The 16,682-nt window shown below is 48.7% G+C and overlaps 1 protein-coding gene across 2 annotated transcripts in view; it reads left to right on the forward strand.

Moving 5' to 3' along the window:
- LOC135057860 (fas-binding factor 1 homolog) overlaps positions 1-16,682 on the forward strand; it is a 156,602-nt gene that overhangs the window by 123,374 nt on the left and 16,546 nt on the right. For both annotated transcript variants that reach the window (XM_063963587.1, XM_063963589.1), the window contains exons 2-3: positions 11,768-11,953; positions 12,432-12,608. In XM_063963587.1, coding sequence (XP_063819657.1) covers positions 11,798-11,953; positions 12,432-12,608 — 333 coding nt within the window. In that variant the 5' untranslated portion in view covers positions 11,768-11,797. The remainder of the gene's footprint in view (positions 1-11,767; positions 11,954-12,431; positions 12,609-16,682) is intronic.

Raw genomic sequence — 16,682 nt, forward strand, 5'->3', positions numbered from 1 at the left:
TTGCATAACAGATTGGATAAAACTGTAACCTTGGGACAGTCAGGATCTCAACCCATGCCTGATCCTACAGCGCAGAGGCCCTCAGGGTCTCAAAAGTGCACACTATCCCAGATAGTTGACACAGATGTCGACACGGAATCTGACTCCAGTGTCGATGACGATGAGGCAAAGTTGCAGCCTAAAATGACTAAAACCATCCGCTACATGATTGTAGCAATGAAGGATGTATTACACATTTCTGAGGAAAATCCTGTCCCTGACAAGAGGATTTATATGTATGGGGAGAAAAAGCATGAAGTGACTTTTCCCCCTTCACATGAATTAAATGAATTATGTGAAAAAGCGTGGGATTCCCCTGACAGGAAGGTGATAATTTCCAAGAGATTACTTATGGCGTATCCTTTCCCGCCAACGGACAGGTTACGCTGGGAATCCTCCCCTAGGGTAAACAAGGCGTTGACACGCTTGTCTAAGAAGGTGGCCCTGCCGTCTCAGGATACGGCCGCCCTAAAGGATCCTGCGGATAGAAAGCAGGAAGCTATCCTGAAGTCTGTTTATACACATTCTGGCACACTGCTGAGACCAGCAATTGCTTCGGCCTGGATGTGTAGTGCGGTAGCTGCATGGACGGATACTCTGTCTGAGGAGATAGATACCCTGGACAGGGACACTGTTCTACTGACCCTGGCACATATCAAGGACGCGGTCCTATATATGCGGGATGCCCAGAGGGACATTTGCCTGCTGGGCTCTAGAGTAAACGCAATGTCCATTTCTGCCAGAAGAGTCTTATGGACTCGGCAATGGACAGGGGATACCGACTCTAAAAAACACATGGAGGTTTTACCTTATAAGGGTGAGGAAGTGTTTGGGGACGGTCTCTCAGACCTAGTTTCCACAGCTATGGCTGGGAAGTCAAATTTCTTGCCTCATGTCCCTCCACAGCCTAAGAAAGCACCGTATTACCAAATGCAGTCCTTTCGTTCTCAGAAGATCAGGAAGGTCAGAGGTGCGTCCTTTCTTGCCAGAGGCAGGGGTAGAGGAAAAAAGCTGCACCATGCAGCTAGTTCCCAGGAACAAAAGTCTTCCCCGGCTTCCACTAAATCCACCCCATGACGCTGGGGCTCCACAGGCGGAGCCAAGAGCCGTGGGGGCGCGTCTCCGACATTTCAGCCACCAGTGGGTTCGCTCACAGGTGGATCCTTGGGCTATACAAATTGTGTCTCAGGGATACAAGCTGGAATTCGAGGTGACGCCCCCTCACCGTTACCAAAAAATCAGCCTTACCAACTTCCCCCATGGAAAGGGAGATAGTGTTGGCGGCAATTCACAAACTTTTTCTCCAGCAGGTGGTGGTAGATGTTCCCCCCCTTCAACGGGGAAGGGGCTACTATTCCACTATGTTTGTGGTACCGAAACCGGACGGTTCGGTCAGACCCATTATAAATTTAAAATCCCTGAACATTTATCTGAAGAAATTCAAGTTCAAAATGGAATCGCTCAGAGCGGTCATTGCAAGCCTGGAAGAGGGGGATTTTATGGTGTCTCTGGACATCAAGGATGCTTACTTGCATGTCCCCATTTATCCGCCTCATCAGGAGTACCTCAGGTTTGTGGTACGGGACTGTCATTACCAATTCCAGACGTTGCCGTTTGGCCTGTCCACGGCACCGAGAGTTTTTACCAAGGTGATGGCGGAAATGATGGTGCTCCTTCGGAAGCAGGGGGTTACAATTATCCCATACTTGGACGATCTCCTCATAAAGGCGAGGTCCAGGGAGCAGTTGCTGATCAGCGTAGCACACTCTCAGGAAATGTTGCGTCAGCACGGCTGGATTCTGAACATTCCAAAGTCGCAGCTGATTCCTGCGACGCGTCTGCCCTTCCTGGGCATGATTCTGGACACAGACCAGAAGAAGGTGTTTCTCCCGGAGGAGAAGGCTCAGGAGCTCGTGACTCTGTTCAGAGACCTCCTAAAGCCAAAACAGGTGTCGGTGCATCACTGCACACGAGTCCTGGGAAAGATGGTGGCGTCATGCGAAGCCATTCCCTTCGGCAGGTTCCATGCGAGGATCTTTCAGTGGGATCTGCTGGACAAGTGGTCCGGATCGCATCTTCAGATGCATCGGATGATCACCCTGTCCCCCAGGGCCAGGGTGTCTCTTCTGTGGTGGCTACAAGGTGCTCACCTCCTCGAGGGCCGCAGATTCGGCATACAGGACTGGGTCCTGGTGACCACGGAAGCAAGCCTCCGAGGGTGGGGGGCAGTCACTCAAGGAAGAAACTTCCAAGGGCTGTGGTCAAGTCAGGAGACTTGTCTGCACATAAATATCCTGGAGCTACGGGCCATATACAACGCCCTGAGTCAAGCGGAGCCTCTGCTTCGAGACCAACCAGTGCTGATTCAGTCAGACAACATCACGGCAGTCGCTCATGTAAACCGCCAGGGCGGCACAAGAAGCAGGGTGGCAATGGCGGAAGCCACCAGGAATTTTCGTTGGGCGGAGAATCACGTGCAAGCACTGTCAGCAGTGTTCATTCCGGGAGTGGACAACTGGGAAGCAGACTTCCTCAGCAGACACGACCTCCACCCGGGAGAGTGGGGACTTCATCAAGAAGTCTTCACGCAGGTTGTAAATCGATGGGAACTGCCACAGGTGGACATGATGGCGTACCACCTCATCAAAAAATTAAAGAGGTATTGCGCCAGGTCAAGAGACCCTCAGGCGATAGCTGTGGACGCACTGGTGACACCGTGGGTATTCCAGTCGGTCTATGTGTTTCCTCCTCTTCCTGTCATACCCAGGGTACTGAGAATCGTAAGAAAAAGAGGAGTCAGAACAATACTCATTGTTCCGGATTGGCCAAGAAGGACTTGGTACCCGGAACTGCAAGAAATGCTCAGAGGCCAGGAAGGCCCCTACAGAGGAATTCCAGCTGGGTCGATTCCTGCACTTCCTACAGTCAGGTGTGACTATGGGCCTAAAATTAGGGTCCAAAAAGGTCCAGATTTCGGCCCTATCCATTTTCTTTCAAAAGGAACTGGCTTCGCTGCCTGAGGTTCAGACGTTTGTTAAGGGAGTGCTGCATATTCAGCCTCCTTTTGTGCCACCAGTGGCACCTTGGGATCTTAACGTGGTCTTGGGTTTCCTGAAATCCCACTGGTTTGAGGCACTTAAGACAGTGGAGCTAAAGTATCTCACGTGGAAAGTGGTCATGCTGTTGGCCTTGGCTTCAGCTAGGCGTGTGTCAGAATTGGCGGCTTTGTCATGTATAAGCCCCTATCTGGTTTTCCATATGGATAGGGCAGAATTGCGGACTCGTCCGCAGTTTCTGCCAAAGGTGGTGTCATCTTTTCATTTGAACCAACCCATTGTGGTGCCTGCGGCTACTCGTGACTTAGAGGATTCCAAATTGCTTGATGTAGTCAGGGCTTTGAAGATCTATGTTGCCAGGACGGCTGGAGTCAGGAAAACTGACTCGCTGTTTATCCTGTATGCATCCAACAAGCTGGGTGCTCCTGCTTCAAAGCAAACCATTGCTCGCTGGATCTGTAACACGATTCAGCAGGCTCATTCTGCGGCTGGATTGCCGCATCCAAAATCAGTGAAAGCCCATTCCACAAGGAAGGTGGGCTCTTCGTGGGCGGCTGCCCGAGGGGTCTCGGCATTACAGCTTTGCCGAGCTGCTACTTGGTCGGGTTCAAACACATTTGCAAAATTCTACAAGTTTGATACCCTGGCTGAGGAGGACCTGGTGTTTGCCCATTCGGTGCTGCAGAGTCATACGCACTCTCCCGCCCGTTTGGGAGCTGTGGTATAATCCCCATGGTCCTTACGGAGTCCCCAGCATCCACTAGGACGTTAGAGAAAATAAGAATTTACTCACCGGTAATTCTATTTCTAGTAGTGGATGCTGGGCGCCCGTCCCAAGTGCGGACTTTCTGCAATACGTGTATATATGTTAGGGTCTCCTGCCCTGTGCTGCCACGTCGTCATGGCAACCGGGAGACAAGTGCTAGCAGAGTAACCTGAGCGCAGCTGATACTCCGGTTCGGGTCTTTTGCTGTGCAGTGGTTACAGGCTCTGTGCACGGTAGGGGATCCGGTGCTGGTTTTTGTGCTCACAGTCTGTGAGGTCTGAGTGGGGCGTGGACAGCACCTGCTTTATAAGGCCTCTTCTTAGGGTAAGCAGATGCTGCTGAATCTTTGTTGGTTAGTCAGTTCCTGAAAGTTAGCCAGTACTGTGTAGCTTTGTATTTGTTTGTTGCTTACTGCAAATAGGCCTGGGGATTTGGTATTACACTCTGCCAATCCAGACCTAGCAGTAAGACTGGAGTCAGTCGTTTAGCTTGCTGGGGTTCTGTTACTACTCTGTGAACTTAGCAAGTTTGCGGCTGTATTCTAAGACTTGCCTGTCTAATCCTGTCTCACTGTGCTAGGTGTCAGGGGTCAGTTTAGTGGCAGTAAGCTGAACCTGTGCACTGCAAGTGAGAATTAGGATTGTGGAGACTCTCCTTGTGTCTATCATTCCATCTCTGACCAAGGAGTTTACTGCCACACCCGTTGGTAACCCTTTAGGGTTTTGCTGTTGCCCTTAGCAACAGCATTTCGGGTTCTCTACGTATTAAAACACAACATCTTGCTTTTCTCATCTGAGCATTACTAATACAAGGGAGACACCCAGTTCCTTAGCCTCTGGGCTTCTCTGTTCACTTTGTGTGTATTTTGTTACCCTATCACCTTCTGTGTACGTTATGTCATATTCCCCAGTCTGTCTGTGAGTCCATTTGTTTTGCATAACAGTTCAAACACCAGTACATTCCTGCAGGCACTGGTGTGCATAACATATTCAGCAGCCTAATACTCCTGTTGAAATTTTGTGGGAATATGGAGCATACCCCTCAAAATACGTTGCAACAGGTGGTCGATCAGGTGCAGGTCCTGACTCGACAATTTAATGATTTGTCCATTAAAATGCACACCTCCCAGGCTGCTGGCGGAGCTCCCGCAGCAGCAGCGCCTGCAGGGGTTAAGGAGCCGAAAGTAAATCTCCCGGATCGTTTTTCTGGAGATCGCTCCCAGTTCTTTTGTTTCAAGGAGAGCTGCAAGCTATACTTCCGGCTTAGGCCTCAGTCTTCTGGGTCGGAGATTCAGCGGGTGGGCATAGTGATTTCCTTGCTACAAGGAGACCCACAGGTCTGGGCATATGGGTTGATGTCTGACTGTCCGTCGCTTAAAAGTGCTGATGCTTTTTTTACGGCACTGGGCATGTTGTATGATGACCCTGACAAGACGGCCTCAGCCGAGGCTCAGATTTCGATCCTTAAGCAAGGGCGAAGGCCAGTTGAGGTTTACTGTACGGAGTTTCGGAGGTTGGCCCATGATACCCAGTGGAATGACCCAGCCCTGAGACACCAGTACCGAAGAGGTCTTTCTAACCAGATAAAGGACCAACTGGTACAATATCCCTTGCCTGATAGCTTGGATCAGCTCATGCAGTTATCCATCCGGGTGGATAGACGGCTGAGAGAGCGTAGGCTTGAAAGGGAGACTGAGATTTCCTTCCTTCCCAAGGGAACCTCAGACTCTGAGGAATTTTCCGAGGAGCCTATGCAGATTGGGGCTACCCGCCTCTCCTCGCGTGAGAAGACGCGGAGGAGACAGCAGGGGTTGTGTTTGTACTGTGGGAATAAAGGTCATGTGGTAGTATCATGCCCAGAAAAGCCGGAAAACTTCAGGGCCTGAGGGTGATGGGAAATATCCTGTCAGGCCAGAAGTCAGAATTTCCCAAGAAGACTTTTATCATTCCGGTGACCTTGAAGATCCTCGGTCAAACTGTCAAGACTGAGGCCTTTGTGGACAGTGGGGCCGACGGGGTTTTTATGGACCGCCAATTCGCCCTGAAACACTCTGTTCCCTTAGTACCCTTGGCATCGGAAATTGAGATTTGTGGGTTAAACGGGGAACCATTATCCCAAGGTAAAATTACCTCTTGCACTAGCCAGATTTCTTTGTTTATTGGAGCCACACACTCTGAAAAATTGTCCTTTTATGTGACTGTCTGTACTTTTGCCCCATTGGTGTTGGGGTTACCCTGGTTAAGGGCCCACAATCCTCAATTTGACTGGGTCTCTGGGGAGATTCTTAGTTGGGGTACTGATTGTTTCAGGAGTTGCTTGAGCCTTCCAGTCAGGCTCTCGCAGCTAAGTTTGCCAGGATTGCCAGGGTGTTATGCAGATTTTGCGGACGTGTTCTCCAAAAAAGTTGCAGAGGTACTACCTCCCCATCGCCCCTATGACTGTGCAATTGATTTGTTGCCAAATGCTAAGCTTCCCAAGAGCAGGTTGTACTCCCTGTCACGTCCTGAGACTCAGGCTATGGCAGAGTACATTCAGGAGAACTTGGCTAAGGGATTTATCAGACCTTCACAGTCTCCAGTTGGGTCGGGGTTCTTCTTCGTGGGTAAAAAGGACGGTTCGTTGCGACCCTGCATCGACTTCAGGGAATTGAACCGTATCACGATTAAAAACTCATACCCACTGCCTCTCATTTCGGTCTTGTTTGACCAGCTTCGTACTGCCACCATTTTTTCTAAGATTGACCTACGCGGTGCGTACAATCTAATCCGAATAAGAGAGGGGGATGAATGGAAGACTGCCTTTAATACCCACTCAGGGCATTATGAATATTTGGTGATGCCTTTTGGGCTCTGTAATGCCCCGGCAGTCTTCCAGGATTTCATGAATGATGTGCTCAGGGAATATTTGGATAGATTCTTAGTTGTATACTTAGATGACATCCTAATCTTCTCCCATTCCCTGGAGGAACATCGGAAGCATGTACGCTTAGTCCTCCAGAAACTCAGAGACCACCGGCTTGGGGCGAAGCTGGAGAAGTGTGAATTTGAAGTTCAGCAAATCGCATTTCTAGGATATATTATCTCCCCAGAAGGTTTCCAAATGGAGGGTTCCAAGGTACAGGCAGTCCTGGATTGGGTGCAGCCCACTAGTTTGAAGGCGCTTCAGCGTTTCCTGGGCTTTGCGAATTTTTATAGACGATTTATCGCTGGATTTTCGCCTATAGTGGCGCCCTTGGTGGCACTCACTAAGAAAGGGGCGGATGTTGCTCACTGGTCTTGTGTGGCTAAAGCGGCTTTTGCCCGTCTCAAAAGGGCATTTGTTTCGGCCAAGGTGCTGCGACACCCAGATCCAGAGCGTCCTTTTGTGGTGGAGGTGGATGCCTCTGAGATGGGTATTGGGGCAGTGCTTTCTCAGATGGGAGTGTCTGATAATCGCCTTCATCCCTGTGCTTACTTTTCCCGTAAATTTTCGCCTGCCGAGATGAATTATGACGTGGGTAACCGGGAATTGTTGGCTATTAAGGATGCACTCGAGGAGTGGAGACACTGGCTTGAGGGGGCTAAGTTTGTGGTCTCAATTCTCACTGACCATAAGAATCTGGCATATTTAGAGTCAGTGAAGCGTCTCAATGCCAGGCAGGCACGATGGGCTTTGTTTTTTGCTCGCTTTAATTTTTTGATAACATATCGCCCTGGGTCAAAAAACATCAAGGCTGATGCGCTCTCGCGGAGTTTTGCTCCAATCCAGGAGACCACCGAGGAGCCGTTGCCCATTGTTTCCCCATCATGTATTAAAGTGGGCATTACCCAGGACCTCTTATCATTAGTCCTTAGAGCACAGGAGCAGGCTCCTCCAGACCTTCCGGTAGGTCTTTTGTTTGTGCCTCCTAGGTTAAGACAGCGAGTGTTCCTGGAATTCCATGCCAAGAAGTCGGCAGGTCACCCGGGTATTGCCAGAACTCGGGAGTTGCTATCTAGGGCGGTGTGGTGGCCCTCGGTGGCTAAGGATGTGGATCAGTGGGTTCGGGCATGTGACATCTGTGCCCGAAATAAGACTCCTAGAGGGGTTCCTGTTGGCCCATTACATCCACTCTCTATCCCATCTAAGCCATGGACCCACATTTCAATGGATTTTGTGGTGGACTTGCCCAAATCCTCGGGGATGACAGCCATCTGGGTTGTCGTTGACAGGTTTTCGAAGATGGCGCACTTCATTCCACTGGTTGGGCTGCCATCGGCCAGACGCCTGTCTGAATTATTTATGCTGCATGTTGTGCGTCTCCACGGGTTGCCACTTGATGTGGTCTCTGACCGCGGATCCCAGTTTGTGGCCAAATTCTGGAGGGCATTTTGTTCCGATCTCCAGATTTCTGTCAGCTTGTCGTCAGGCTACCATCCGCAGTCTAATGGGCAGACTGAAAGGGTGAACCAGTCCTTGGAGCAGTTCCTCAGGTGTTATGTCTCCAAGTGTCAGACTGACTGGGTTGCTCATCTGTCCATGGCGGAGTTTGCCTATAACAACGCGGCTCACTCTGCTACAGGGATCTCTTCCTTCCTTTGTATGTATGGGCATCATCCTAAGGCCAATTCTTTTGACCCCCTGGACTCCACGCTTGGTGGTTCCTCTGTGGTTTCGGTCCTTAGAGGTATTTGGCGGAAAGTGAAGAAAGCCCTTGTGTCTGTGTCATTAGTGACCAAAAGGGTTTTTGATAAGCGGAAAAGACCCTGCAGCTTCAAATTAGGAGACTTCGTCTGGTTGTCTACCAAGAATTTGAAGTTGAGACAGCCATCTCATAAGTTAGGCCCCCGGTTCATCGGCCCTTATAAGATCACCAGGGTTATCACTCCGGTGGCATTTCAGTTAGATCTGCCCCGTTCTTTGGGTATCAATAAAACATTTCATTGTTCCCTTTTAAAACGGGCGATTAGTAATCCTTCTTCCAGTGGAAGACCTTCCCCTCTTCTGATACGTGGCCAGAGGGAGTTTGTTGTTAAAAGGATTCTTGACTCCAAGGTGGTTCGGGGTCGGCTGTCATTTTTGGTGCACTGGAAGGGGTATGGCCCGGAGGAGCGGTCGTGGGTGCGCAGTTGTGATCTTCATGCCCCCAGACTGATACGCTCTTTCTTCTCGCAGTTCCCCGATAAACCCGGTGGTAGGGGTTCTTTGACCCCTCGTCAGAGGGGGGGTACTGTTAGGGTCTCCTGCCCTGTGCTGCCACGTCGTCATGGCAACCGGGAGACAAGTGCTAGCAGAGTAACCTGAGCGCAGCTGATACTCCGGTTCGGGTCTTTTGCTGTGCAGTGGTTACAGGCTCTGTGCACGGTAGGGGATCCGGAGCTGGTTTTTGTGCTCACAGTCTGTGAGGTCTGAGTGGGGCGTGGACAGCACCTGCTTTATAAGGCCTCTTCTTAGGGTAAGCAGATGCTGCTGAATCTTTGTTGGTTAGTCAGTTCCTGAAAGTTAGCCAGTACTGTGTAGCTTTGTATTTGTTTGTTGCTTACTGCAAATAGGCCTGGGGATTTGGTATTACACTCTGCCAATCCAGACTTAGCAGTAAGACTGGAGTCAGTCGTTTAGCTTGCTGGGGTTCTGTTACTACTCTGTGAACTTAGCAAGTTTGCGGCTGTATTCTAAGACTTGCCTGTCTAATCCTGTCTCACTGTGCTAGGTGTCAGGGGTCAGTTTAGTGGCAGTAAGCTGAACCTGTGCACTGCAAGTGAGAATTAGGATTGTGGAGACTCTCCTTGTGTCTATCATTCCATCTCTGACCAAGGAGTTTACTGCCACACCCGTTGGTACCCCTTTAGGGTTTTGCTGTTGCCCTTAGCAACAGCATTTCGGGTTCTCTACGTATTAAAACACAACAACTTGCTTTTCTCATCTGAGCATTACTAATACAAGGGAGACACCCAGTTCCTTAGCCTCTGGGCTTCTCTGTTCACTTTGTGTGTATTTTGTTACCCTATCACCTTCTGTGTACGTTATGTCATATTCCCCAGTCTGTCTGTGAGTCCATTTGTTTTGCATAACAGTTCAAACACCAGTACATTCCTGCAGGCACTGGTGTGCATAACAATATAGTTATTGCTTAACAAAGGGTTATGGTTATGTAGCATCGGTTGAGTGATGCTCAGTTGTTGTTCATACTGTTAACTGGGTAAGTTTATCACAAGTTGTACAGTGTAATTGGTGTGGCTGGTATGAGTCTTACCCTGGATTCCAAAATCCTTTCCTTGTAATGTCAGCTCTTCCGGGCACAGTTTCCTTAACTGAGGTCTGGGGGAGGGGCATGGAGGGAGGAGCCAGTGCACACCAGATAGTACTGAATCTTTCTTTAGAGTGCCCAGTCTCCTGCGGAGCCCGTCTATTCCCCATGGTCCTTACGGAGTCCCCAGCATCCACTACGGACTACGAGAAATAGAATTACCGGTGAGTAAATTCTTATTTTTTCACAGAGCGTACTGTTCTCCTGAGAGTTTGTGCAACATGGTTATCTGCCAGTACTCTGATTATCTTTAGTGATCGGGCCTCTGGCTGCTCATTTTGGCACCTGCTCTAGGAGTATAGGGTGGTGGCTGATTTCTGGGACCATGTGTGGGCCTGTGTTTGTGATACACTGCCAGCAATCTCCTTCTTACACCCTAAGATATATTTATTTAGTCTTTCCTTAGAGGAAAGTTTCTCCACTACTCTGTACAAGTATGTTTATTTTTACCACTCTGGCTAAAGTTAGTATTGCACGAACATGGATGGTGCCCATGCCCCCTAAGATGATCGATCAAGTGGAAGACTCTGGCTACTGAAACTATGCACCTGGAGTGTTTTACATAATATATCATTTTAGTCTCAAAGTCTTTATATCATAAAATCTGAGTGCACTGGTATGAATCCAGACATTGTAAGCAGCCTACTGATAAGAGCGCGGGGGTTGGGTGAAGGGTCCTGGGCATGTCCGCCCATGCTCTCTACTTTGGGGTAGAACATTATGATGATTGTTACTTCCATTTTATGTTATGTGTAGTTAACAGTCACCTTATTGCGATTGTACTGTATCTGCACGATTCTACTGTAGTCTGATGAAATGTACGGTTTTATGTATTTGTTTTTGTGCCACACCACTATATTTTTATATGTTTGCACTTGTTTGTTTGATTTTTTGTCAGGTTTGTTTGAGGTTTTTTTTCATTTTGTATGCAAATAAAAAATATACCCGATTGAAAAGAAAAAGCTAAAAAAACATGGTAGGAAGTGTATGTGAAATATGCCTGACCTATACCGAGTGCAAATGCTACTGGTGCCTACTGTATATGTCCTCAATTTGTTTTACATTTTTATTTTTTATTTTTTGTAATGAGTGCATTTTATGGATGCAAATGGGTTCAAACTCTGCATCAGCCTGACGGGTAAATTTACTAAAGCATCTAAAATTGAAAAGTGGTGATGTTGCTCATAGCAACCAATCAGATTCTGTCTATCATTACTCTTCTGCAGCCTAGAAAATGATAGACAGAATCTGATTGGTTGCTATGAGCAACATCACCACTTTTCATTTTTAGAAGCTTTAGTAAATATACCTCTGAGAGTGTCTACAGATTGAACACACTTTCACCAGGTGAGGGCACTGTATTGAATATCATTCTTTCTGCTAGAAACACCATGGGCCAGATGTACTTAGCCTTGAAAAGTGATAAAGTACCAACCACTCAGCCCCTAACTGCCATGTCACAGGCCCTGTTTGAAAAATGGCGTTTAGGAGCTGAGTGGTTGGTAGTTTATCACTCTCCACTTTATCACATTTTAAAGCTTAGTACATCTGGCCCCATGACAAATTTTGTTCTACAGTTTTAATTGCATTTCCATGACCTGTCATGTAGTCAAATGTTATTTTATTTTTTCCCATGGACAGAGCGCGCTCCTGGAGGAACAGCAGTTGGTCATGACACGCTGCGCAGAGGAACGAAGAAAACTTGCTGCTGAGTGGTCAGAGTTTCACACCCAGCAGAAACTGAGCAAGGAGCGAGCAGAGAAAGACATTAGTAGAGTAATAATGGTGGATTCCCATAGAGAAGGAGCCATTATTAGCCTGGCTAAGGTTAGTGAATAACATAATTTCCCTTCAGGATCTTCATTGTACATGTTACTAAACAAAGAACAATCTCTGTATTTAAACTAGTACAGACATTTACACTTTAGCATAATTCAACTTTTTAAAGCCCATGTAAAAATGTCCCTGTTGAATTGATCAGTTGATTTTAATGCATGGTAAATCCAGTCAGCTTGTATGTCTCCTGTGATTCATAAATTACATCCCGTCTCCTAGGCCATGAGGAAATATCGGCTCCTTTTTGGCTCCAGTGGAGATGCCTTGGTTCCTATTTTTCCCAGTACTTTTTTTAAGCACCTTCCCTCATCCACTCATCTGATTTGCTCTAAATAAACAGAACAGTCAAGTTCACTGACAAAAAGTTATAGTGACATATAGAATTTGTCGTCATACCTTATTACATATATTTCTTTACTAAGGTAGTGCTCTGCTCACTTTTGATCCACTATGTGTTTCTCTCCTTCAGGAACAGGCAGAGATGAAAGTCCAGGCCAATGAGCTTCGAAACAAAGAGGAGCAGCTCGCCTTAGCCAGGGAGGTGCTAGAGAAGGAGAGGCAAGATTTGCGGCTTGAGAAGGAACGTGTGAATGCCTCTGCCCTGCGTGTGCGGCAGAGAGCTGAGGAAATAGAGAGTATGAGCAAGGTACACAGATGCCCCATACACAGAACCAGTGGAGTTTTTCACGCACCAGTTTCCAGACAGTAACTTTAATTGAACCAATGTAACGCATCAGTGTTTCATTAATTTGAATACGGTTGTAAAAAAAAAATATTTTCATATCTAACACACAATTGATAAAGCACAGTGAAAACTGGTATCAAAATAGACTGCTGTGACAGGAAATATTTATATGGGGAATGTCTGTTGCATCTGTTGTCTCATGTTTTTTTGATAGATTTTTAGTGTGTGCTTCCATGTAGCTTTTTTAGTTCATGATGCTGTAAACAGAAAGTAGAAAGCACAACACAGTTCACCAAATACAAATCTAAGAATCCTAATAAAAAAACCCTCTAAACTGCAATGCCCATGTGTGTGTGTTTATGTTACTTTTTGTGATGAAATCACCGACAATGAAAGACCATGAAATCACTGTCCAGAGGTCCAGACTCTCTCTGCTGGTCCTTGCACTGGGATCTGAACCTCCACCACCCTTTTCTGTAAATATGCAACTGGGTTTGTAGGTGCTAATGCACTGATGATCAGCTCTCAGACATTCATCAGTCAGTAGCTGAACATTAGGGATCTGATCAGCTGCCAGCGGTCGGGATGCTGACAGTCGGAATACCAACACTGGTCAGAAGGCACCACCGAGGGAGGGTAGGGTTAGACTGCGGGAAGGGAGGGTTAGGGGAGTAGGGTTCACATACTTACCCTCCAGGTGTCTTGATTCTGCGCTCAGTACACAATGTTAAGTGCTGCATGCTATAAACATCCTAGTGATATTTGGTGGACCCCCTTCTTTAAAGTAAACCTTCATTACCTTCACAACCAGAAATAAAGACACGGAGACTTGAATTTTGGCAGAAAAATTGCTAGCTATTTATTTGTCCCTAACCAATAGCAAACCTGTAAATAGAAATTTTTATTAAGATGCCGATCCAGCCGGCATATGGTGGCAGCAAAAAGAACGGCTCTATTAACCTAAATTAACCTTAAATTACTAAAACTTCGAAACGATCCTAATTTTAATACAACCATCACACACCGGTAATAGGTGACAACTCAACCCCCACAGTGACTACCCACCGCTCCTGGGTGCCCTGCCGCTGCCTTCCCGGACGGGTGGTCAAGCGGCCAATAAGTCGATGGAGGTGAGTGCACCTAAACCATACTAAACTGTAAAACACTACAGTTTACCATACAAATAGAAAACTGCCGTTCTTTTCCGCCAACAGCGAAAGACTCATCCCCAAAGTCTTCGCACCGCCACCATAACCTACCCTAACTCCTGCAAAATGAAACCAAGATCCTCCAGGAACAACATCATCCCCTCATTGGATAGATGTACCCCATCAGGCCGGAAAAGGTGGCTGTCTCTGAACCGAATCCTAGGGTGGCTAACCACCCTCCCTCCATGGGACAGCACCCACTTCGCCACCGCCCCGTTCACCTTTTTCCGGGCCTCATCAATCTGGCGACCATCCGCCACACCCCTCCAACTCAACCTCGGCACCATCAATGAAAAAACCAACACACAATTGGTCCATGCCGCGGCCACACTTGCCAGATCTTGTATCATGGCCCACCGCAGATCCAGGGATGTCCTCTTCCCCAGGTCGTTGCCACCTAGATGGACAACCAAGACCCTAGGTACTCCATGCTTGCTGGCCTGGCTAACTAGCCTACTCTTCAGCTCGCTCCACATCATCCCTCGCCAGCCAAGCCATCTAACACCCTGTGCTCCAGGCAACGCCTGAGCCCCCTCCGATGCCACAAACTTGGCCGCCCAGTACACATAGGAGTGGCCGACCACCCAAATAGCCAAATTGTCTTCAACCCAACCTGAAGGGGAAAAGAGGGGTAAAATTGATTACTAAAGCTTCATTAATTGCTTTCACCTGAAGGATCTGCCAAAAAGAAAAAACTTATAGATCTCGCTATTGCAGCAGTCACGGCCTAGCCGATCTGCACCATGCTTCCTTGCCAATCTGAAGCGAACATAGACACACAAAGGGGAAGTTCAAAATAAATTCAAACGAAATTAAAGGGGGGGGGGGAGGGGGGGTATAAAATGGGAAACACATGTAATAACTCAGCTGGAGGTGAAAGCGTAAAGACCTGCTGAGGGATTAGAACAGATTAGCCGAATTGTATATTAGAATTCAGTCCGTCGAGTCAGGCAAAAAATCGCAAAATAACTCCAGACCCCCGCTGCCGACTCATGCCAGCAACGACGAGTAGCTAATCCCTGAGTAGGATAAAAAGGGGGAAACCAACAGACGCACAATACCATAACTTACAGAACTGTAACAACATAATACAAACGCAAATAAACAGAGCACCATGCGCAATCCGCCTTCTCATGCCACGGGGCGACTATATCGTCTGTAACTTGACGACTTCCATCTCCCCACCGCCTGGATTTCAGTTCTGGACAAACCCGCTGCCGCAGCCGACGTCGCAGCGCCTATTCGAAAGGAATGGGTACCGAACGCAGCGGGTGGGAGGCCCAAGCCTGTCAAACAACGCCTCAGCATCCAACGAAACTGGTATTTCGTCACCGGCAGCCCGTCATAATGCAATAGCCATGACCCCCTCCTAGCGGGCCGCACCGCCACATATTGCACAGCCAGACCTACTGGGCAAACGCTCTCCTCCTGTGCCGGAACCAAAGTGACCCAGCGACCTCTCCCCACTTGGTCCGTCTTAGAGCGCCGCAATCTACACAGCAAGGACCTCTCACCCACTACCACGTCTCCGACCAGCATGCGCGAATCTGCTCTCTTGGAAGGCGCTACCAACTCCGATACCCTAAAGGCCCCGTGGTAAGCCATTGAGAACGCCAAACTGAACAAAAGCGTCTCAAACCTGGACGACGCGACTCGCCCCACCGCCGCGATGACGGCCGGCAACAAAGCCGCATCGATGGGCCGCCTCCCATCTGGAGGCGTCGGCGCTACTCGCGCCCACCCTTTCATAGCCTTCCGCAGAACATCGCTTTTTGTCACATCGGGGACGCCCCGCAGCTTGCAGAAAAACGAGACTCCAGCCAAGTACCGGGATACCACCGCACGGGACCTACCGGAAACATACAGCTGCCAAATAAAAGAAAGCATCAGCCGATGCCTGCTCTTACCATTCTGCTGACGACCTTGGACAAACTCCTCCCATTCGTTCCAAGCTTGTCCGTAAGCCTTGAGCGTGGCTGGCGCGACTGACCGCAACGCTAGACCCTCCAGTCCGGCCCGATCACCTGCCAAACATAACCGGGACAATGAAAACCTTGCTCGTCGGCCTCGGGTGCCAACAACCAAAACCTCTCCCACTGTCCTCGCGACAAAGCGTCGGCAATTCCATTCTCCAAACCGGGCACATGTTGCGCACGGAACCACAGGTTCCTGCGCAAGCATGTCAAAAGCAATTGCCCTAGCACCCGCAGAACCACCAACGACTTTGCCCTCTGGTTATTAATGGCATGCACCATGCCCAGATTATCGCATCTAAACATTATGCTGCGATTAGCCAGCCGATCGCCCCAGACCTCCAACGCTACCATAATGGGAAAAAGCTCCAGAAGCACCAGATCTTTTGTTAGACCTTCGCTATGCCATTTTGCCGGCCAGGATGCCGCGCACCAAGATCCCTCCAGAAAACAACCGAATCCAGAGGCACCCGCTGCGTCGGTGAACAGCTGCAACCGCTCGCTGTCCACCGCTGGCGCTTGCCATATGCACACCCCGTTGAACTCCTCCAGGAACGAGGCCCATATGGCCAAATCCCTTTTTATTTCAGAGGACAAACGCACAAAGTGATGTGGCCTGGCACACCCCGCCGTCGCCCTTTCCAGCTTCCGGCAGAAAACCCTGCCCATCGGTATTACCCGACAAGCAAAGTTCAACATGCCCAGCAAGGACTGCGCCTGCCGCAGGGTGACTTTACGCGACCCTTCGAACCGGCAAATGTAGTCGCGGAGCTTCGAAACCTTGTCCCGGGGCAGCCGACACTCTCCCGCCACCGTGTCAATCTCAATCCCCAAAAATGACAAGCATGAGGCCG

The sequence above is a fragment of the Pseudophryne corroboree genome, chromosome 3 (assembly GCF_028390025.1).
Source record: "Pseudophryne corroboree isolate aPseCor3 chromosome 3, aPseCor3.hap2, whole genome shotgun sequence".
Lineage (NCBI taxonomy): Eukaryota > Metazoa > Chordata > Amphibia > Anura > Myobatrachidae > Pseudophryne > Pseudophryne corroboree.